We start from the raw sequence: 23056 nt of genomic DNA on the forward strand, positions 1-23056 counted from the left end.
ACACCTATACCATCAAGGGCACCTCAACTTCCATCTGGCCTTGTGTTCCCTGCAATAGAGAGTGTCCCGGAGGATTTGGTGCTGTCTTCCTCATCACTGCACGCCGACCCAGGGAACTGCAAAACTGTTAGTGCGACTACTACCCCCATCAGCCCACGGTTCCTCATGTGTTGCCCCTGCGGTCCGGTTCGCTGCATATGTTTCTGTACAAACCTTCTTCCCTCCAGACGCAGAGGATGTCCCCTCGTCACAGTCCTGGGGATAAATAGATGATGGGAGTGATCTCTGTACTGATCCCTGATATATTTATGCATAGTAATTAAATCTCCCCTCAGTCGTCTTTTTTCTAAAGTGAATAACCCTAATTTTGATAATCTTTCAGGGTACTGTAGTTGCCCCCATTCCAGTTGTTACTTTAGTTACCCTCCTCTGGACCCTCTCCAGCTCTGCTATGTCTGCCTTGTTCACTGGAGCCCAGAACTGTACACAGTCCTCCATGTGTGGTCTGACTAGTGATTTGTAAAGTGGTAGGACTATGTTCTCCTCACGGGCATCTATGCCCCTTTTGGTGCAACCCATTATCTTATTGGCCTTGGCAGCAGCTGCCTGACACTGGTTTCTACTGCTTAGTTTGCTGTTCACTAAAATTCCTAGGTCCTTTTCCATGTCAGTGTTACCGAGTGTTTTACCATTTAGTATGTACAGGTGACTTGCATTATTCCTTCCTATGTGCATAACCTTACATTTATCAGTGTGAAACCTCATCTGCCACGTCTCTGCCCAAGCCTCCAATCTATCCAGATCCATCTGTAGTAGTATACTGTCCTCTTCAGTGTTAATTACTTTACACAGTTTGGTGTCATCTGCAAAAATTGATACTTTACTATGGGTCCCCATACTGACCCCTGAGGTACTCCACTAGTGACAGTGACCTAATCTGAGTGTGTTCCACTAACAACCACCCTCTGTTTTCTATCACTGAGCCAGTTACTTACCCACTTACAGACGTTTTCTCCCAGTCCGAGCATTCTCATTTTATATACTAACCTTTTATGTGGTACAGTGTCAAATGCTTTGGAGAAGTCCAGATACACGACATCCATTGATTCGCCGCTGTCAAGTCTAGACCTTACCTCCTCATAGAAACTAGTTTGACATGACTGATCCCTCATGTTTTTTATCTTGTTCCTTAACCTTTTATGTACCTCTCAAAATTAGATTTTAGGACGCTTTTAAAAATATCCCATTTTGTGGCTGTATTTTTATTTTTGAGGACTTTGTCCCAGTTAGTTCGGCCTATGGCCTCTCTTAGTTGGCTAAAGTTAGCTTTTTTTTGAAGTTTGGTATTTTTGTTCCTCCCTGTAGAAACGCTCTTTTGAATGATAATTGGAAGGTTATTACTTTGTGGTCACTATTTCTCAGGTGTCCCCCAACCTGCACGTCTGTTGTTCTGTCAGGCCTATTGGTTAATACTAAGTCCAGTATGGCCGTCCCTCTAATCCTGAACCAGTTGGGAAAGGTAATTGTCTTTGGTTATTGCCAAGAACCTGTTTCCCTTATGAGATGTACAAGTTTCAGTTTTCCCAGTCTATATCTGGGTAGTTGAAGTCCCCCATAATAACCACCTCATTATGATTTGCCGCCTCGTCTATCTCGTTTAGTAGCAGATTTTCTGTATATTAGGTGGTTTATAATAAACTCCTATTAATAATTTATTATTGTTTTTGCCTCCATGTATCTCTACCCACAGTGACTCCACATGTCCATGTCCCTCACTTCTATCTTCTTGGACTATGGGCTTTAGACAGGACTTTACGTAAAGGCACACCCCTCCCCCTCTCCGGTTTTTGCGATCCTTTCAAAACAGACTGTAAGCCTGTACAATAACTGCCCAGTCATAGCTATCATCCAGCCATGTCTCAGTTATTCCTACTGTCATAGCTATCATCCAGCCATGTCTCAGTTATTCCCACTGTCATAGCTATCATCCAGCCATGTCTCAGTCATTTCCACTGTCATAGCTATCATCCAGCCATGTCTCAGTTATTCCCACTGTCATAGCTATCATCCAGCCATGTCTCAGTCATTTCCACTGTCATAGCTATCATCCAGCCATGTCTCAGTTATTCCCACAGTCATAGCTATCATCCAGCCATGTCTCAGTTATTCCCACTGTCATAGCTATCATCCAGCCATGTCTCAGTTATTCCCACTGTCATAGCTATCATCCAGCCGTGTCTCAGTTATTCCCACTGTCATAGCTATCATCCAGCCGTGTCTCAGTTATTCCCACTGTCATAGCTATCATCCAGCCGTGTCTCAGTTATTCCCACTGTCATAGCTATCATCCAGCCGTGTCTCAGTTATTCCCACTGTCATAGCTATCATCCAGCCATGTCTCAGTTATTCCCACTGTCATAGCTATCATCCAGCCATGTCTCAGTTATTCCCACTGTCATAGCTATCATCCAGCCATGTCTCAGTTATTCCCACTGTCATAGCTATCATCCAGCCAGTGTCTCAGTTATTCCCACTGTCATAGCTATCATCCAGCCGTGTCTCAGTTATTCCCACTGTCATAGCTATCATCCAGCCGTGTCTCAGTTATTCCCACTGTCATAGCTATCATCCAGCCGTGTCTCAGTTATTCCCACTGTCATAGCTATCATCCAGCCAGTGTCTCAGTTATTCCCACTGTCATAGCTATCATCCAGCCGTGTCTCAGTTATTCCCACTGTCATAGCTATCATCCAGCCGTGTCTCAGTTATTCCCACTGTCATAGCTATCATCCAGCCGTGTCTCAGTTATTCCCACTGTCATAGCTATCATCCAGCCGTGTCTCAGTTATTCCCACTGTCATAGCTATCATCCAGCCGTGTCTCAGTTATTCCCACTGTCATAGCTATCATCCAGCCGTGTCTCAGTTATTCCCACTGTCATAGCTATCATCCAGCCGTGTCTCAGTTATTCCCACTGTCATAGCTATCATCCAGCCGTGTCTCAGTTATTCCCACTGTCATAGCTATCATCCAGCCGTGTCTCAGTTATTCCCACTGTCATAGCTATCATCCAGCCGTGTCTCAGTTATTCCCACTGTCATAGCTATCATCCAGCCGTGTCTCAGTTATTCCCACTGTCATAGCTATCATCCAGCCGTGTCTCAGTTATTCCCACTGTCATAGCTATCATCCAGCCGTGTCTCAGTTATTCCCACTGTCATAGCTATCATCCAGCCGTGTCTCAGTTATTCCCACTGTCATAGCTATCATCCAGCCGTGTCTCAGTTATTCCCACTGTCATAGCTATCATCCAGCCGTGTCTCAGTTATTCCCACTGTCATAGCTATCATCCAGCCGTGTCTCAGTTATTCCCACTGTCATAGCTATCATCCAGCCGTGTCTCAGTTATTCCCACTGTCATAGCTATCATCCAGCCGTGTCTCAGTTATTCCCACTGTCATAGCTATCATCCAGCCGTGTCTCAGTTATTCCCACTGTCATAGCTATCATCCAGCCGTGTCTCAGTTATTCCCACTGTCATAGCTATCATCCAGCCGTGTCTCAGTTATTCCCACTGTCATAGCTATCATCCAGCCGTGTCTCAGTTATTCCCACTGTCATAGCTATCATCCAGCCGTGTCTCAGTTATTCCCACTGTCATAGCTATCATCCAGCCATGTCTCAGTTATTCCCACTGTCATAGCTATCATCCAGCCGTGTCTCAGTTATTCCCACTGTCATAGCTATCATCCAGCCGTGTCTCAGTTATTCCCACTGTCATAGCAGTTATTCCCACTGTCATAGCTATCATCCAGCCGTGTCTCAGTTATTCCCACTGTCATAGCTATCATCCAGCCGTGTCTCAGTTATTCCCACTGTCATAGCTATCATCCAGCCGTGTCTCAGTTATTCCCACTGTCATAGCTATCATCCAGCCGTGTCTCAGTTATTCCCACTGTCATAGCTATCATCCAGCCGTGTCTCAGTTATTCCCACTGTCATAGCTATCATCCAGCCGTGTCTCAGTTATTCCCACTGTCATAGCTATCATCCAGCCGTGTCTCAGTTATTCCCACTGTCATAGCTATCATCCAGCCGTGTCTCAGTTATTCCCACTGTCATAGCTATCATCCAGCCGTGTCTCAGTTATTCCCACTGTCATAGCTATCATCCAGCCAGTGTCTCAGTTATTCCCACTGTCATAGCTATCATCCAGCCGTGTCTCAGTTATTCCCACTGTCATAGCTATCATCCAGCCGTGTCTCAGTTATTCCCACTGTCATAGCTATCATCCAGCCATGTCTCAGTTATTCCCACTGTCATAGCTATCATCCAGCCGTGTCTCAGTTATTCCCACTGTCATAGCTATCATCCAGCCATGTCTCAGTTATTCCCACTGTCATAGCTATCATCCAGCCAGTGTCTCAGTTATTCCCACTGTCATAGCTATCATCCAGCCATGTCTCAGTTATTCCCACTGTCATAGCTATCATCCAGCCATGTCTCAGTTATTCCCACTGTCATAGCTATCATCCAGCCATGTCTCAGTTATTCCCACTGTCATAGCTATCATCCAGCCATGTCTCAGTTATTCCCACTGTCATAGCTATCATCCAGCCATGTCTCAGTTATTCCCACTGTCATAGCTATCATCCAGCCATGTCTCAGTTATTCCCACTGTCATAGCTATCATCCAGCCATGTCTCAGTTATTCCCACTGTCATAGCTATCATCCAGCCATGTCTCAGTTATTCCCACTGTCATAGCTATCATCCAGCCATGTCTCAGTTATTCCCACTGTCATAGCTATCATCCAGCCATGTCTCAGTTATTCCCACTGTCATAGCTATCATCCAGCCATGTCTCAGTTATTCCACTGTCATAGCTATCATCCAGCCATGTCTCAGTTATTCCCACTGTCATAGCTATCATCCAGCCATGTCTCAGTTATTCCCACTATGTCATAGCTATCATCCAGCCATGTCTCAGTTATTCCCACTGTACATAGCTATCATCCAGCCATGTCTCAGTTATTCCCACTGTCATAGCTATCATCCAGCCATGTCTCAGTTATTCCCACTGTCATAGCTATCATCCAGCCATGTCTCAGTTATTCCCACAGTCATAGCTATCATCCAGCCATGTCTCAGTTATTCCCACTGTCATAGCTATCATCCAGCCATGTCTCAGTTATTCCCACTGTCATAGCTATCATCCAGCCATGTCTCAGTTATTCCCACTGTCATAGCTATCATCCAGCCATGTCTCAGTTATTCCCACTGTCATAGCTATCATCCAGCCGTGTCTCAGTTATTCCCACTGTACATAGCTATCATCCAGCCATGTCTCAGTTATTCCCACTGTCATAGCTATCATCCAGCCGTGTCTCAGTTATTCCCACTGTCATAGTCCTCCTCACACATCACTAATTCCAGTTCACCAGTTTTATTAGTCAGCCTTCTGGCATTAGTATACATACAATTAAGAGGTTTATGTATATTTTTTACCCTACACCTTTCCTTCTGAACTGTTCCAGTCCCTCCTTCCATTCCTCCCCCAGTCTCACTACCTTGCCCCCCCGGTCTCTATCTGCACTACCTTCCCATCCTATAATGTAATTGCCCCCCCAGTCCCTAGTTTAAACACTCCTCCAACCTTCTAGCCATCTTTCTCCCCAGCACAGCTGCCCCTTCCCCATTCAGGTGCAGCCCGTTCCTACGATAGAGCCTTTAGCCGATAGAGAGGTCGGCCCAGTTCTCCAGGAACCCAAACCCCTTCTTTCTACACCAGTTCTTGTGCCACTTGTTAATCTCCCTAATCTCCCGCTGCCTTTCTTGTGTGGCTCGTGGTACCGGCAGTATTCTGGAAAATACTACCTTTGAGGTCCTTGCCCTAAGCTTGTGACCTAAATCCCTAAAATCATTTTTAAGGACTCTCCACCTACCTCTAACTTTGTCATTGGTTCCGATATGTTGCTCTCTCATATATGGCAGAGGAGGCTTTGTAACCCTTCAAGCACTAGGGCTCTGGTGTTATCGCAGCCTCTGCACCCCTATGGGCTCATCTACATGAACGTATTTAATTGTTTCCGTGTGCGTTTCATTTTTTTTCCAGATAGGATGCGATCCATTTATTTCAATGGGTTCCCCAAAAAACACAGAAACCCCCCCGTGTTCTGTCCGCATCCGTATGTCCTTTCTGTAGCATCACAAAAAAAATAGAACATGTCCTATTCTTGTCTGTTTTTGCGGACAAGGAAAGGCGTTGTTACAAAGGATCCGCAAAAAAAAGACCAATATGTCACATGGGCTTCATACGTATTTTTTGCGGATCCGCTGCCCTATAGCTGTACCTACCCATCTCGGTGCAAATTAGTACTGTATGACATGCCTGTGCTCAACCAGATACTGGTACCAGATCCTTGGGCCTTGGGTCCAGAGGAGGTACAAAGGTTCCTCAGCCACATAACAAGACACCGGTATTAAAATAGCACACGGTAGATCTCACAGATTTTGCACTAGGACCCAAGAACTTTAAGTGACACTTAATGGCAAAGGAAGAATGTTGCAGTGACACTCGGCACTTGTACTGGCTCGCTCTCTCACTTTACAGCTTGAGGAAGAAAACTCGAGGAGTTTTTACTATTTCCAGGTGGTTTTCTTAACTTTGAGGAAGTCCCCGTTAAGAAATCAGCCAGGCATTAGGTCTCCCGATATTTTGTCTTAGCGGCTTTTAACATAAAATAAGAATAAAGAATCATTATTGTATATATATATATTTATATACTCGTATATTTTACATAGGGACATTTTGTAAAATTTAAGAAAGCAGTGAGCCGGAATTCGTCCTACTGCATGTGCTTCCCTGTTCCGCCTCATTACCTGTGATGCAGGTAAGCGCTCAGGCGATGGTAATCTACTCCATTCATGCTGTTGTATAAAACCACAATAAAGATCTTCAAAGATCTTTGTTTCTTGTTTAATTAACTCCTCCAGAGCATTCCTTCCCTCTGTGCTGGACTCCATTCCAAAAGAGGACCTCTCCCCTCTCCTGACATGTCTGTTTTAGTAACTACTTGCATTCCCCATGTAATAACGATTTCAGAGCATCTATTCCTATGACTCTATGTTGTTCTAGTCCTCTATTGCTCCTACTAGAAATCCTAAATGAATTTCCAGCAATCTGCAGTGAAGGTCTAGATGGGTGTTACCAGTTGGTAGGTGTGCACAGTCTGACACTGGAAGCACTTATTGGATACAGGGACACACACCCAAACTGGTAACACCCATCTGGACCTTCTTTTCAAACTGCTAGCCACTCATTCATAACTTCTGGCAGGAATAATTAATGAATGGCACAGCATAGAGTCATAGGAATGGATTCTCCAGAATTGTTATTACATGGGGAATGCAAGTAGTTACTAAACCAGACATGTCAGGAGAGGGAAGAGGTCCTCTCTAAAGAAGACGGCCAGTTTCCTATAGGTTGATGCAGAATGATGCAGAAATCGTGTATACTTGTAGGTATTGCTGACTTTATTCTCTATAGTGTTTGCTGTATGCTATTAGCTCTCCATCCACCGACAGCCACCTCCTTCCTCATAATGAGCTCAGGCTGCTTGCCTCTCCCCCATGCTTTATACTGCAGCCCTGTGTACTCAGATTCATTGCTGTGAATGTGAAAACTACTATGAGTTCATCAGGAAGTCAGTGCAAACCAGTTTCCATTTCCCAAGGATAAAATGATCCAACTTGACTACCAATTAGATTTTCACTTGACGGCCATATATCCCAAAGCAAATGGGACTCTGGATTATGAGAATCTATAGTCAGCTTTTGGCGCTTCCTATTTGTACCCCACAGCTGACCGTGGTTTGGGTCCGAACCCTAGTTAACGAAGGAGCATGGGGCACACGTGAAAATAGGTTGAAGCAGTTCCCAAGGATCGGAAAAGTGCAGATGCATTCTTTAAAAATGGTGCCACGCCCGGCCACAGGATGTGTGTGGTATTGCAGCTTAACCTTATTCACTTGAATAGAGCTGATCTGCAATGGTAGGGTAACCGGCAGTGACTAAAGGGTTAACTAATTTCCATTTAGATGAGCAGATCTGCCTGTGGTTGCCATAATGACTGCATTCTTACAATGGAGACACTTAAGGACGAGTGTGACAGGAACCTTAAGAGGGAAACTGACTCACGGGATTGATAACAGTGGAGAAAGAATACAAGTAACTTATCTTCTTGAGAAGATAACCGAACCCTGTAAGTGAAAGAGACTGATGGGGATTCGAAAAAAGGGCTGTTTTTCATTATTTTTTTAAAACAGCGCCACCCTTGTATATTGGTTATGCCTGGTATTGCAGCTCAGCACCCATTGGCTTGAATGTTGCAATACTAGACACAAGCCATTGACTCTTTTTCTAACCCCTTTAAAGGGGTTATCCGGGATAGGTCATCTATATCAGATCTGCGGGGTCCAATGCTGCTCATAGAGCGCCCTGCCTCTTCCTAGGGCAGTGACATTGGTAGAGTAATATCAGCGCTACAGTGACATCACCGTCACGAGGCCTAGTTGCAGCTCGGCCCCATTCGAGTCAATGGGGCTGAGCTGCAACACCAAGCACTACTGATATACAATATATGGCGCTGTGCTTGGAAAGCTGCCGGGAAGCCCACAGCACGCACTAGAGCTCCAGCAGAAACAGCTGATCGGCAGGGGTGCCGGGACTCGGACGCCGATGTGATAATGAGGACCTATCCTGAGGATAGGTCATCATTCTCTGTTCCAGGATAACCCCTTTGATGCTAGGTCTACACAACAAATTCAGTCGCCTGTAGCTTAAAGAGATATTCCCATCACAGACAATGGGGGCATATCTCTAGGATATGCCCCCATTGTCTGATAGGTGCGGATCTCACCTCTAAGTCGAGTACGGAGCGGGGAGATTGGCTCCAAAGAAATTAATGGGAGCAGTGGTTGCGCAAGCGCTGTGTGCTCCCATTCACTTGTATGGGGAGGGGGCTTGGACCCCAGGAAACCTGGGCTCCTCCAGCAACCACTCTCACACGCTCCGTTCTCGGCGTAGGTACGGGTCCCAGACAATGGGGGCATATCCTAGCGATCCTCATCTTCCTAGCTCTGACATTGGGGTCATGTAATGAATCCCAACAATATCCTGACTCTGTCCATTACTATAGCCTACAATGAGGAAGACATACTAAAATGCATAGCAACAGCCATTAAGTAGTCCTGACCTAAAGTCGTTGTCCCGTGAAAAATTGTTTACATTTTTCAAACCAGAACTTGGAACTGAATATTTTTGTAATTCTATGTGGTTCAAAATGTAGTATAGCCACTGAGTTATTCAATAAACTCTATTGGGGTCATTCATCAAACTGGTGTAGAGTAGAACTGTCTTAGTTGCCCATAGCAACCAATCAGATTCCACCTTTCATTTTCCAAAGAAGCTGTAAAAAATGAAAGGTGGAATCTGATTGGTTGCTATGGGCAACTAGGCCAGTTCTATTTTACACTAGTTTGATAAATGAGCCCATATCTGTATTGCGCCACCTGCTGTTGTTCTTTTAATTATTTCTCTCTCCATCACGGTGACATCGCGGAGGTGGAAGCACATGCTCAGTTCCATCCTTCAACTGTCGCCAGCCAAATCTACCGTTAGAAGCTGCAGGCCGGCATGCGGTATAACTAGCCACGTCAATTTCCAGCTTGGTCTAACATGGTCACCACTTTTATTTATTTTGGAACTGCAAAATACCAATTTTGACAAAAATTTTTTAAATGGTCAACCACTCGTGCAACCCTTTTAAGCACACGACCTGATATTGGTCTACATCAGGTCAAGCAGAAGATATCCTACCTAAGATCATTGCTCTATCCAAAAATGAAATCAGACTGAAATGTTATCAGCCATGAGCCTCATCTTATTACCCCATGCACTGTATTTTAAGACAATAGCACATTCACATTCAATGACGGAGAAAGTTTTCAAAAAGTCTCCAACATATTTTTGAACGATTCGCTTCGTCTGATTATTTTGGATGTCCGGATCCATAATTCACCACGTCCAGTGACCACGACCACCCTAATTTAGACACATCAAAGGGAATGGCTCATTGTTGTGCTCTGTGTTGTTTCAGTCACAGTACATCAGAACAAGGACCCTTTTTCCTTCACAAGTGTCTGGCCCTGGTTCAACGATTCCTTCATAATGGCTATCCAAATAGTAACGACACTTAAAAACTCAATGGTCTTTTTGAAAAGGGGGAACGACTGAATGACCTTTCTAGTATGGAAAAAGCATCCAAGTAGCTCAAGGAAAAACATGTTTTTTAGATATATTAGGGCTCAGGGGAGATGCTGTCATCGGCTTTTCTTCACTTATTTCCTCAGGTTGTCCATAAAGTTGTTTTCCTTCTGCTCTACAGGATATGTGGGCAGAATCCGATGGCTTTACCATATGACGGTGAGGTTTACAGTGTCAGCAGAGACATGACATGTGCTATAAAATAAAAACATTCTACTGACCCCGGGGTAGGCAACGTGCAGCTTTCCAGTCAACACTCTACTAACAAGGATGGACGTACACAGATCTCATAGGGCCCCATAGCAAAACCTAATATGGGGCCCCTTGTCCCACCCAGTTTTCAGTACGTGTGCGACAATGACTGCGAAGCAATGCAAAGTGCAACGCCACAGATTTCCTATGAATTTAAGTTTTTCTCTTACTATGGGAAAAAAAATTGAATAAAAAAAATAAATAATAAAAACTACCCTCCACCTCACACACATTATACAACAGGTGCTTCAGTGCTTCATAAGTATGGCACTCATTCTGAACACTATTACCTCTCAATGTATTTACAGCAGACAACTGGCAAAAATACAACAAAAAATCTCCTGCTTCCCTTCTATTACAAAGCTGACTGCCTGCTGCCACCACTAGAGGGAGCTCTCAGTGCATAGGAATGTATACAGTTGCCATTTAGTGAAATAGAAGCTGAAATAATGCGTTTGCATGAGCTCCAACCTAGAGGCTGCTGAATGAAAATGCACTGTTTTCTTGTCGGGATAAGGCCCCCTGCACACGAACGTGTGCTTCCCGTTGCTGTATTGCGGGTGGGGTTTTCGTCCCGTACTTCCGTTCCGCAAAAAGATAGAACATGATCTATCTTTTTCCGATCCGCTGCGGCGGCCCCACGGATTGTGTTCGTGCATTGCGGCCCGCTTTTTGCAGGCCGCAGCACGACCACGTGGTGCACACGTTCGTGTGCAGGGGGCCTAAGAGGAAGGAGTTCAGCGCTGGTCCCCCTTTGCCCCCTGGGCCCCATAGCAGTTGCATGGTCTGTCTCCATTGAAGGTACTTCACTGCAATTCCCAGCTCTCGGACCTATATCCAGAACAGGAGTCTCTTCATCTCTGTTCTGTGAGATAGGCAACTGTCCCATTCATTCATTATCTCCTTAGTATGTACCTTCTTACTCGGTGGGACAAGTGTCCTTGTCCACGATTCTGGAGATTGGTGTGGGACCACATCTATCCTGTGGATATGCCATAAAAGTCTAAGGTAGGAATAACCGATTAAAGGGGTTGTCCAGAATTAGAAAAACATGGCCGCTTTCTTTCAAAAACAGCACTACCCCTTCTACTAGAGCCAAGCTGCAATACCAGACACAACCCATGGACAGGGGTGGTGCTGGTTTTGGAAGAAAGCAGCCATGTTTTTTAAATCCTAGACAACCCCTTTAAGTATTGCATTGTACCCTATGGGCTTTCTATGTAATGCATGGGCAGGTCCGCTCCTCCAGGACGAATAATGTTCTTTATAACCACTCTCTGATCAAGCTGATCGTTGTATTTACCCACACTGCCCTCATAGGGTATTAGGACATGGATTTTCCAAGCCAGACTGCCCCTTTAATTCCCATAAAATGACCAGCAAAAAGAAAAAAACTAAAAAGCATTTGTTTCTAAATTATGTCATATAGAGATACAATTAAACACCAAACAACATAGAAAAACATAAAATATATATACAAAAAATAATAATAAAATATTACATTCTCAAAACATAATAGGGGACCCCTGCCCAGCACGTTGAAGGATCCACGCAAAATTGGGTCTGGCATCAACATCAGTGCAGAAGTGCTTGGTGTGAAGCCTCCCCAATGCGGGGCCCCCAGATTTACTATTCATTTGGTCACACATAAAGAGTGTCAATGATTCATGAGCGGTTAACCCTGTCAGGGAGGGGGCACGGATTCTGTTACCTGTTGTGTCACATGTCTTTTTCTCCCTTGATGCATTTCGCTGAGGTGTGATGTGTCTGTACACTACATGTGGCTTGTTTTCCTCTTCATCAAACTCTCCCCCGTCCGCCGAGAGCAAAGGTTCAACAAAATAGTCCCCGTCCTGAGACTTGAAGGTGCCGAGCTGTGAATAGGAAGCAAAGGAGATGGTGTGAAGGGGTTAAAAATATTACTTGAAGGGAACCTGTCACCAGTTTTATGGTGTCCTAACTAAGGGCAACATAAATAAGTGACTGATTCTTTTAGCAAAATGCTGGATCACTTTCTTTAATTGACCCAGTCAATCTGCCAACATCTTGTATTGAAAAGCTCCAGCTGATAATGATGAGTCCTGAATATTCATGAGCTCCTGACTCTCCTCGCCCACCTGCTGCTGATTGACAGTTATTTTCCATATGAATCAGCAGCAGGTGGGCAGGGGAGTGGCTATAGCTGTTAATAAAAAAAAACGCTGGACTCACTGATATCACGCTGGACTCAAATCAGCTCATTAGCATGCGGCATCTTTGTGTGTGTATTATGAGGTAACCATCTGTCACACCAGTTAGTGAATACATCTAAGGGCTCTTTCACACTTGCGTTCTTGTCTTCCGGCATAGAGTTCCGTCGTCGGGGCTCTATGCCGGAAGAATCCTGATCAGTTTTATCCTAATGCATTCTGAATGGAGAGAAATCCGTTCAGGATGCATCAGGATGTCTTCAGTTCAGGACCGGAACGTTTTTTGGCCGGAGAAAATACCGCAGCATGCCACGCTTTTTGCTCCGGCCAAAAATCCTGAACACTTGCTGCAAGGCCGGATCCGGAATGAATGCCCATTGAAAGGCATTAATCCGGATCCGGCCTTAAGCTAAACGTCGTTTCGGCGCATTACCGGATCCGACGTTTAGCTTTTTCTGAATGGTTACCATGGCTGCCAGGACGCTAAAGTCCTGGCAGCCATGGTAAAGTGTAGCAGGGAGCGGGGAGCAGTATACTTACCGTCTGTGCGGCTCCCCGGGCGCTCCAGAGTGACGTCAGGGCGCCCCACGCGCATGGATGACGTGATCGCATGGACACATCCATGCGCATGGGGCGCTTTGACGTGATTCTGGAGCGCCCGGGGAGACGCACGGACTGTAAGTATACCGCTCCCCCGCTCCCCCGCTCCCCACTACTACTATGGCAACCTAGGACTTTAATAGCGTCCTGGCTGCCATAGTAACACTGAACGCATTTTGAAGACGGATCCGTCTTCAAATGCTTTCAGTTCACTTGCGTTTTTCCGGATCCGGCGTGTAATTCCGGCAAATGAAGTACACGACGGATCCGGACAACGCAAGTGTGAAAGAGGCCTAAGGTACTATTTAGTAGTTAATGATTGTATATAATTAGTTAGATTATAATCAAATATCCACATGACAGGTTCCCTTTAAGGAAGTTGTGCCATGAAAATATTCTAAATCTATCAAACCAGCACCTGGACAATAAAATGTATCTGTATAGCGCCACCTGCTGTTTGTTCTTTTCCTGATTTCTTGTCCCCCTCACTTAGGTGGTCGCACATGCTCAGTTTAAATCCTAAACTTTCCTCAGCCATATCTCCTGTTAGAAGCTATGGCTGTTATAGGGAGAGCGCTACAGCAAAAAGGACATACCCCTGAGCTGTGATAGGGAGAGATCTGCAACAAAAAAGGCCTGAAATAAATCTAGCAGAATAATTGGAGCAATGAATGGGGAGATCTCTGGATCCATGTCAGGTACAGGGCTGGTTCTAGCTTTGTTAGAAAGAGATTGTTATGTACTGTGTTTTTAAATCAATCATGACATAACCAGTGATGGCCAGTTCGCAGAGTTCGCCGACGAACACATGCAATCTGCCATCTTTATTCCCAAGTCCGGTGATGCAGAGGTAAGTCCTTACCTGTGCCTGCGCCGCGAGACGCTCTGAAACACATGCGGTCACCGGGAGCAGGCAGTTCCGAGAACAAGAAATTCTGAAACTGCCTGCTCCCGGTGACCGCATGTGTTTCAGAGCGGCTCGCGGCGCAGGCACAGGTAAGGACTTACCTCTGCATCGCTGGACTTAGGAAAAAAATGGCAGATCACATGTGTTCGTCGGCGAACTCTGCGAACTGGCCATCACTGGACATAACCCCTTTAAATTTTTTAGCATTCTCGATTACATCAGGCAGGGGGTTAGTGTTGCTCCCCCTCCATTGTTTACCTGGAAACAGCACCATACACCTGGTTGTGGCTCTGACTGGTACTGCAGCTCAGGCCTATTAAGAGTGTTAAACTTTTCCAGTATTTAGTTCCGTCCTAGGGGCTCAATACCGGAAAAAAAAAGATCAGTTTTATCCCCATGCATTCGGAATAGATAGAAATCCGTTCAGGATGCATCAGGATGTCTTCAGTTCAGTCACTGTACGTTTTTTGGACGGAGAAAATCTCCGTCCAAAATTCCGGAACACTTGCCATGGCATCATTTTCCACTGAAATGCATTAATGCCAGATCCGGCCCCAAGTGTTCAGAAAAAATGGATCCGCATGCGCAGACCTTTAAAAATACGAAAAAGATAAATACCGGATCCGTTTTTTCCGGATGACAACCGGAGAGACAGATCCGGTATTGCAATGCATTTGTGAGACGGACCCGCATCTGGATCCGTCTACAAATGGTATCCGTTTGCATACAGATTGCCGGATCCGTCAGGAAATCAACAACGCAAGTGTGAAAGTACCCTTAGCTGCAGTACCAGGTGCAACAACAGCCAAAGACCCTGTACCTATCTAAAAAATCAGGGGGCTCAACACAATGGAAGCATACAGGTATTTAAGGGGGGTTTCCAGAAGTTAGATATTGGTCGTCAATATCTGATTGGTGGGGGTCCCGACACCCTTGTCAATCAGCTGTTGGAATGGCCCATAGTGCTTCAACAAGAACTGCGGCCTCTTCTGAAGCCAGTGACTAGAGATGAGCGAATTTCATATTTTGAAATTCGTTCACGCTTAGTTTACTGGTAAACGGTGAATTGCGTTATGGATTCCGTTACCAAGGACCATAGCGCAATTCTAGGCCTAATCCTTTAGAGGCATTCCGATTTTCATTCCGTCATAATAGAAGTCTATGGGCTGCAAAACAGATCCATTTCGTTTCCGTAATCTGGATTCCCTTGTCAATTCTGTAGGAGATCCCTCAACTAATCACTCATCAGTTCTAGCACTTGTCTCCTCATATGTGACCTCTGGGCCCAGTTTGGCTCTAGGACTTGAGTGCAGCTGCAAATTTTGCACCCCCCCCCCCCTACTGTTACACCCCTGGTTTAATTATCATCTACAGCAGGGATGCTCCACCTGCGGCCCTCCAGCTGTTGTAAAACTACAACTCCCACCATGCCCTGCTGTAGGCTGTCCAGGAATGCTGGGAGTTGTAGTTTTGCAACAGCTGGAGGGCCGCAGGTTGAGCCATGCCTGATCTACAGCATACAAACCTGCAATAATAAACTAGATGCAACTACAGACCCCAGAACACGCTACATCTTGACGATGCACCGTTCAGCCCTAGATCATAATTTCCCAAATTTTCTACATGCTGACTGGTCAGGAATGTTTGTGCTGATGGAACCAATAATGGACAAATCAGTCATTACGACAGGTAGCCTAGCCAATAACTGGAAGCAGATGTGCACCAATAGTGCAAGCAGACCTTGATCATTCCAAGAACTGGATATATTGACCCACAAGCTCTTCACGTCTATGACATCTAATTCCTCCTCTGAAGTAGACCATGCTTTGCATAAGGATGACTGCACCCCAGAGAGTGGTATGAGACCTTCAGTTCATAGAGAGAGTTGATATTTATGGTAGTATGGCCTTCTACCCAACCTCAGAAAAAAGCTTATCATCGTCGTGGGTTTCCGGGAGTTGCAAAAACCTAAAATCGCTCTAAAACCTCTTTCACGTTTACATACAGATAGCTCAATATCTTTATGCCTATTTTGTAGTCTTTTTTGGACACCCCATTTTTCCAGTGCACACCCCTTATTGTGCTTAGATAGTTCCTGCTTCATGGCAAGTCAATAGTCCTGCAGTCATCCGTCGAACTACTATTCCCAGGGTGCAATATGCTTGCAATTAAGTCCTCTGCACCTCCCCACGTCATCTTCTTCTTGGTAGCGGGAATGCAGATGAACTTGGCAACCCATGCACATCCATCAATGGGTATGAGCCGCCTAATGTGTCTCATATGTATGTGTAATCGTTATCAAGCATGCGCTATTAAGAAACATGTGTGGTCTTTATTACGCATGTGCTGGCCAGAAACGTGTAGTCTTTGTCAGGCATGCACAATATGCGTTGTCTTTATCACACATGCGCTGTAGAGAACATGTGTGGGCTTCATCATGCATGCGTATGTGCTCTTAAGAAATATGTGGTATCACACATGCACTTTTGAGAAACGTGCAGTCTTTCATCATGCATGTGCTGTTGAAAAGCGTGTACTCTCTATCACGCATGCGTATGCCCTGTTGAGAAACATGCGGTCTTTGTCACACATGCGCAACATGAGTTGTCTTTAGTCACACATGCGCTGTAGAGAACATGTGTGGACTTTATCATGCGTGTGCATGAGCTCATAAAAATATGTGGTATCACACATGCACTTTTGAGCCCTTTATTGTACTCTCTATCACGCATGCGCTGTTGAGAAACACGTGCTATTTATCACGCATGAGCTCTTGGGATACATGTGTAATTGTGAAGTCTTTATCACACATGCGCTCTTCAGAAATATGTGCGTATGCACTGTTGAGAAAAATAGATAGCCTCCATCACGCATGCGCCGTTGAGAAACGTGTGATTTTTATCCAGTATGCTTTCTTGTGATACGTACTGTATGTAGCCTTTATCATGCATGCGCTGTTGAGGAACGTTTGCAGCCATTATCATGCATGCACATGCATTGTGGAAACATACTGTATGTGTGATCTTTATCATGCATGCGCTCTTCAGATACAGGTGTAGCTTTCATCCTGCATGCGCATGCACTGTTGACAATATGTGCAGCCTTTACCATGCATGCTCATGTGCTCGAGACTACCTTTATCACGCATGCGCTGTTGAGTAATAGGTGTTAACTTTATCACGCATATACTTTTGAAAACCTTGTGTAGCCTTTATCATGCATGCGCATGCGCTGTTGAGAAACATGTGCAAGTCTTCAAAGAAACCGCAGTAGAGCCTAGCCTGCCAATGTATTTGATGCCACTAATGACCACAGGTGCATTAGCCAGCTGGGGCAGATGTATGGCACAGGGTCTTCAAACCAAGAGGAAGAGAAGTGGCAGGTTATGTGACACGGATTGGAGTGGCAGGATCGGTAAGAAAATTTAAACTTGGGTATATTACATAGTCAGTCAAAAATCTTTTAAGACAGGATTTTAAAAATAACTAATTCATCCTTGAAAATTCCTTTAAGATAAGCCCCAATGTAGACATTATAGAGGGAGATCCCCAGCTCTGCATCCCCCTCCCTCTCCTTCCTACAGTGGAGAGCCGCTGACATCAATGAGAAGGGTGTGGACAGGTCTATAGGCTGATATGTAAAAGTACCATTGAGACAGTAGTCACAATATTCTGTGCAGAAGACAACTTACCACTATACCGAACATACACATTCCCATACGCCATGCACAAGAAAGCAAAGACTGGTTTGAAGTTAGTGTCCCTTTAATCTGCTGTGACAAGGCTCAGATGTAAGCCAACCCTCATAGTTCTTATTCTCAACAAGGGCTTTTTGGCAGATGTTTCAGCGTTTCTGAAGAGCTTTCAAGTTGCCTAGAAAGTAGTAAGTGTATCGCGAAGCGGAGATGCTTGAGTAGAAAAAAAATGACACTTCTGCAAATTGTGTTGAATTTCCATAAAAAGAAAATCTACCTGAATCTAGATCTACAGGAAACCGCTTCCAGACTGCATCAGTGTCCCCCCAGCTAGTCGCCCTGGGCAAGGGGCCAAAAGTGACTGCTTTTAATGTGCATTTATAGTCTCCAGCGGGGATGTCGTATAGTAGCAGCCAGTGCAGAAGACCCAAAAGCCTAAGAGATACTTCAATTCGGCACAATGGAGATCTGCCGCATGAATCAGAAGGTCCAAATAATATTTAAAGGGATTTTCTGGGACATAAATGTTGATGACCTATCGACAAGATCTGATTGGTGGGGTTAGGGATCAACAGTTAAAAGGGGCCTCAGCGCTGTGTCCTCCTCAATGATGCTACGTGAAGAAAGTCACATGGACTTTCTGCAGTTCTGTCCCATTCAAGTGATTGGGACAGAGCTGCAATACCAAGTGCAACCACTATAAATCGCATGGCGATGTGCTTGGTATACTATGAAGAGGCCGCAGCGCTCAACCGAACACCGTGGCCCCTTCAAGCAGCTGATCAGTGGGGTTCCTGGGACTTGTACCCCAACCAATCTGATATTGATGACCATATCCTGAGGATGGACCATCGGCTGCAGCATGGTTGAGGCCTGGAAGACTTTGATATGATCTAAGTTTCTCCAATAATTTACATTGTGTGGGAATGGTTGGGAGGCATACAGTATAAGTCTGTTTAAAGGAGTTGTCTAGTTTAGTTAATAGAAGGGTGGGTGGGGGATCTTCTGTTCAAGATCCTTATGCCTTGGTCAGAATGAAGTGTAGATACAAAGGGTGTCTCGTGTTCTGGAAGATCTGTCCTGTCCTGCATTACACAGACAAACCCCTGGTTTAAATGGACATCTTGTAATGCTTAATGTTTTCTGTGGTGGCGCTGCAGGGAAACTGAACACTTACTTTTACTTCCCCAACAAATTACAGCAGATTTCTGAGAGTCACAGAGATTGTCTAAATCGGGCAAACCTTCTAAGAATGCTGAAATAGATAGAGTTGGTGGTAAAGTAAAACTCCTGAGAATTGTAATAGCAGATAGTGGTGATTGTTACCACCATCTATGAGTCCAAGGTAAGTCACAAATAGATCAAAAGAATAGAAGAAGAATATTAAAAGACTTAACACAACAAGAAGAAGAATATTAAAAGACTTAACACAACAAGAAGAAGAATATTAAAAGACTTAACACAAGAAGAAGAAGAATATTAAAAGACTTAACAGAAGTCGGGGCCTCGTGGGTATCTCCAGCAATTTTGGATTCTGAAGGGAAATGGTCTTTCAAGTCTACTACATAAAAAGATCTCTGACTACATGGAAGTATCCCGGCTCCCTTCTTATAGATGGCATGTAGAAAGGACATAAAACATGCCAAAGCTCCCAGTGAAAAGCTTATGAGTGCATTACTGTAAAACAGATTACAATGTAAAGTATATTGAAGACAGATGGCACTCGTATGAAATGATGTCCAGGAGGTAAACTGGCAAGTGGTATCTTCCTGTTATTTTGACCCCTGGACTATATAGATGCATTAGAGGGCACTAAAAATAACAGGATATGGATAATCTAATGTATGGTTTTTAGCTTTCAAGGGACGTGAGGTTAATGCTTTCCATGACAAGAATTAAGAATTTGAGTAAAAATGTCCTGACGATTATCCTGCTGGTCTGGGGGTAACATGTTGATAAAACTATAAAAATTAGGGGGTCATTTACTAATCTGAAATACACCTAAATTATATATATATTTCATCTGCGCCGCCATCTGGTATTTTTCCCCGCTAATGCCAGGTCTAAAATTGTGGGTGTGGCATGGGCGGTAAAGGGGCCGGCAGGCCTATCTCATTCATAATTTTCTACACCTGTTTTAGGTGTAGAAAATGGTCTCGGAAGCCGTCTTACATTTAGAACTGGCGCTGGATGCGCCGACGTTATAGAGAGTCCGGTGCCTCTTCATAACTCCGGCGGATCCACTGCTAGTGCAAGGCTTTATGAAGACCAGCGTCGAAAACGCCGGTTTTAATAAATATCCCCCTTAGTTTTTATCATGAATGACGACCGCCATTTAAAAAACTTTGGGGGACATTTACGGCACTTTTGTAGCATAAAAAAGTCACTAATTATAGCGCACGCCATATTATATTGGCATGATAATTTGTGACTTTTTAAGCTTCCACACCAGAAGGCGGGGCTTAGCGGGAGGGGGCGAAAGCCTATCACGGCTAGTTGGATTTACAATAACTTGCATCAAAAACTGGCCCCTGGCTGGCATAGATTTGAGTTTCTGGCGCACGGAGCAGCAGAGATGCGACTAATTTATTGAGAAGCATTTGCCTCTTAATAAATGAGGCATATCTTACTACAGTGCACTTGGGGTCTTTTTGGGGTCCAAAGTTGCTGGTTCATTTCAAAATATACAGTATCTTTATGGAGGTCAGAGCTTAGTTGGTCTGATACAGGGCTCCAAATCCAAGTCCCTTCCGTAATTGAGAGGTAATGCTAAAATAATTTGCTTAAACAAGCTGTCTCTGTAGCTGTGGAGAGAACATGCTAATAACGTCCTGTGATTACAGCAGCATCAACACTGATTGAAATGGGCAGTCTCTGCTGTATGAGAGAGATGTGACTACGGAAGGGGGGGGGGGGTGCTAATGGGGGACATGGCTAATAAGAGTGATGTGAGTTAGCAGACTTATGCTCCACTGTAACATGGCAGACAATGATAAGGACTTCTGGTTAGTGAATTATGAGCAGGGAGAGATTTCCTGCACAAACAGCAGAGCTTTAATACAAAGGTTTCACATAGGTACTATACATGAGGATCAAAGGGCACTGTGAAGTTATTAATATTCACTGAATACCACAGGAAAATTCTGGAGCTGATTCAGAAAACGGGCATTTTAAGCCAAATAATTGACATTCAAAAGTCACTGACGTCAATGTAAAAACTCGACTTTGTGTGCACGGTAGATTTGGGTACCGCAATTTGCTGTCCCCAATGCACGGGCAACATCCGTGAGGTTTCCGCAGACGGATGCAGAGCCATTCAACTTGGGTCCGCACAGCAAAAAAAAAAGAATATGTTCTATTTTTTTGCGGTGCGGAGGAATGGAGAGAAACCCCACGGTTAAAATATGCCATAGAATCCGCTATTTTTTTGCAGATCCGTTTTTTTGCGGACCGCAAAATACATACGGTCGTGTGCATGAGGCCTAATTCAGTGGAACAGGACGCTGACCTTTTGCATCAGAGCCCACATAATTGCTTCATGCAGTGACATTATGCTAAGACGTGATAAATCTGTCAGCTATGTCTGTGCTGCAAAAAAAGACAAAGTCTCAATGTCTCAATGTGAAAAAAAATTTTTTCCAGAATCTTTTCCCACCATCACGATCGTAGATGTCACCATCAGTTTTTCTGATGACTACATGTCCCATAATGCTACAGACATACCGTATTACCGCTCAAGTTATATAGGTCATTCCAAACCGGATCCATCACAGATGCAGACATAAGGCACAGGAGAGGCTACAGGCTGCGCTCTGTGCGGCAGCGTGCATGTCACAGGCCTACTACAGGGAGGTACAGACAGGACTGGCTAGCAGTGGTCTCAGCCATCTTATTTTCCTAATAGAACTCTTTTTCGTGCCCCCCCTTCTACAGTATTCCTCAGAGGCTGATCTCTCCTCACACTATGCACTTTATATATGTGCATATATGTGCATACGCAGGTATTGGTATTTTTTTTATATATATCTTTTTTATAAAAGATGGCTGGGCCACTGTATAAAATGAGCACTTTTCACCTTTTTTGCCCCCTCTATTTCCTCACAGGTCCCTCATTAAAATACAGGACACAATGTCCCAGCATGCTGCACTAGTGAGTCTGGTAAAATGCCGGGTCCCACAACACGAATCCGACGGACTCTATTATAGTCAGTGTGGTCCATGAGGCACCATTGCTGTCCATTATGTGATGAATATGACGCTTCTGTTATTTGCATTGATCTGCGCAGAACAACCGAAAGAAAGAATGCTGGTGTGAACGCCGCCTAACAAGTATCTTAAAGAGGACCTTTCACTGATCCTGACATTGTGAACTAAGTATACAGACATGGAGAGCGGCGCCCGGGATCTCACTGCACTTACTATTATCCCCGGGCGCCGCTCCGTTTTCCCGCTATGCCCTCCGGTATCTCCGCTCACTAAGTTATAGTAGGCGGAGTCTGCCCTTGTTCTTCTGTAGCGCTGGCCAATCGCATTGCAGAGCTCACAGCCTGGGAGAAAAAAACCTCCAAGGCTGTGAGCTCTGCGCTGTGATTGGCCAGCGCTAGAGCAGAACAAGGGCAGACTCCGCCTACCATAGCTTTGTGACCGAAGATACCGGAGGGCATAGCGGGAGAACGGAGCGGCGCCCAGGGATAATAGTAAGTGCAGTGAGATCCCCGGGCGCCGCTCTCCATGTCTGTATTCTTAGTTCACAATGTCAGGATCGGTGAAAGGTCCTCTTTAAAGGCCACTGGTGATAACTCGGAGATCCTTGGTTTCTCTTAGCACTGGTATTAAATTACAAAGGACCGGTCACCTCTCCTGACATGTAATAACAATTCTGGGGCATCTATGCTGTGACATTCCTATATTATTCCTACTAGAAGTAAATGTCCAGATGGGTATCACTCGTTGGGGGATTGCCTCTGCAGTCGGTCACCAGCAGCACTGATCGGATAGTATCATACTGTGAAGGGACACGCCCCAAACTGGTAATGCTCACCTTCCAGCAGGAATAATAGAGTAATGGCACAACACAGAGTCTGAAGAA

The 23056-nt window shown here is 44.8% G+C and overlaps 1 protein-coding gene across 1 annotated transcript in view; it reads right to left on the bottom strand.

Annotated features, from left to right (window-relative positions):
- Positions 1 to 23056, bottom strand: part of ADAMTS9 (ADAM metallopeptidase with thrombospondin type 1 motif 9) — a 202727-nt gene that overhangs the window by 170754 nt on the left and 8917 nt on the right. Inside the window, 1 exon segment of the mRNA XM_044301141.1 lies at positions 12289 to 12451. Coding sequence (XP_044157076.1) covers positions 12289 to 12451 — 163 coding nt within the window.

Source organism: Bufo gargarizans, chromosome 7 (genome assembly GCF_014858855.1).
Source record: "Bufo gargarizans isolate SCDJY-AF-19 chromosome 7, ASM1485885v1, whole genome shotgun sequence".
Taxonomy (NCBI): domain Eukaryota; kingdom Metazoa; phylum Chordata; class Amphibia; order Anura; family Bufonidae; genus Bufo; species Bufo gargarizans.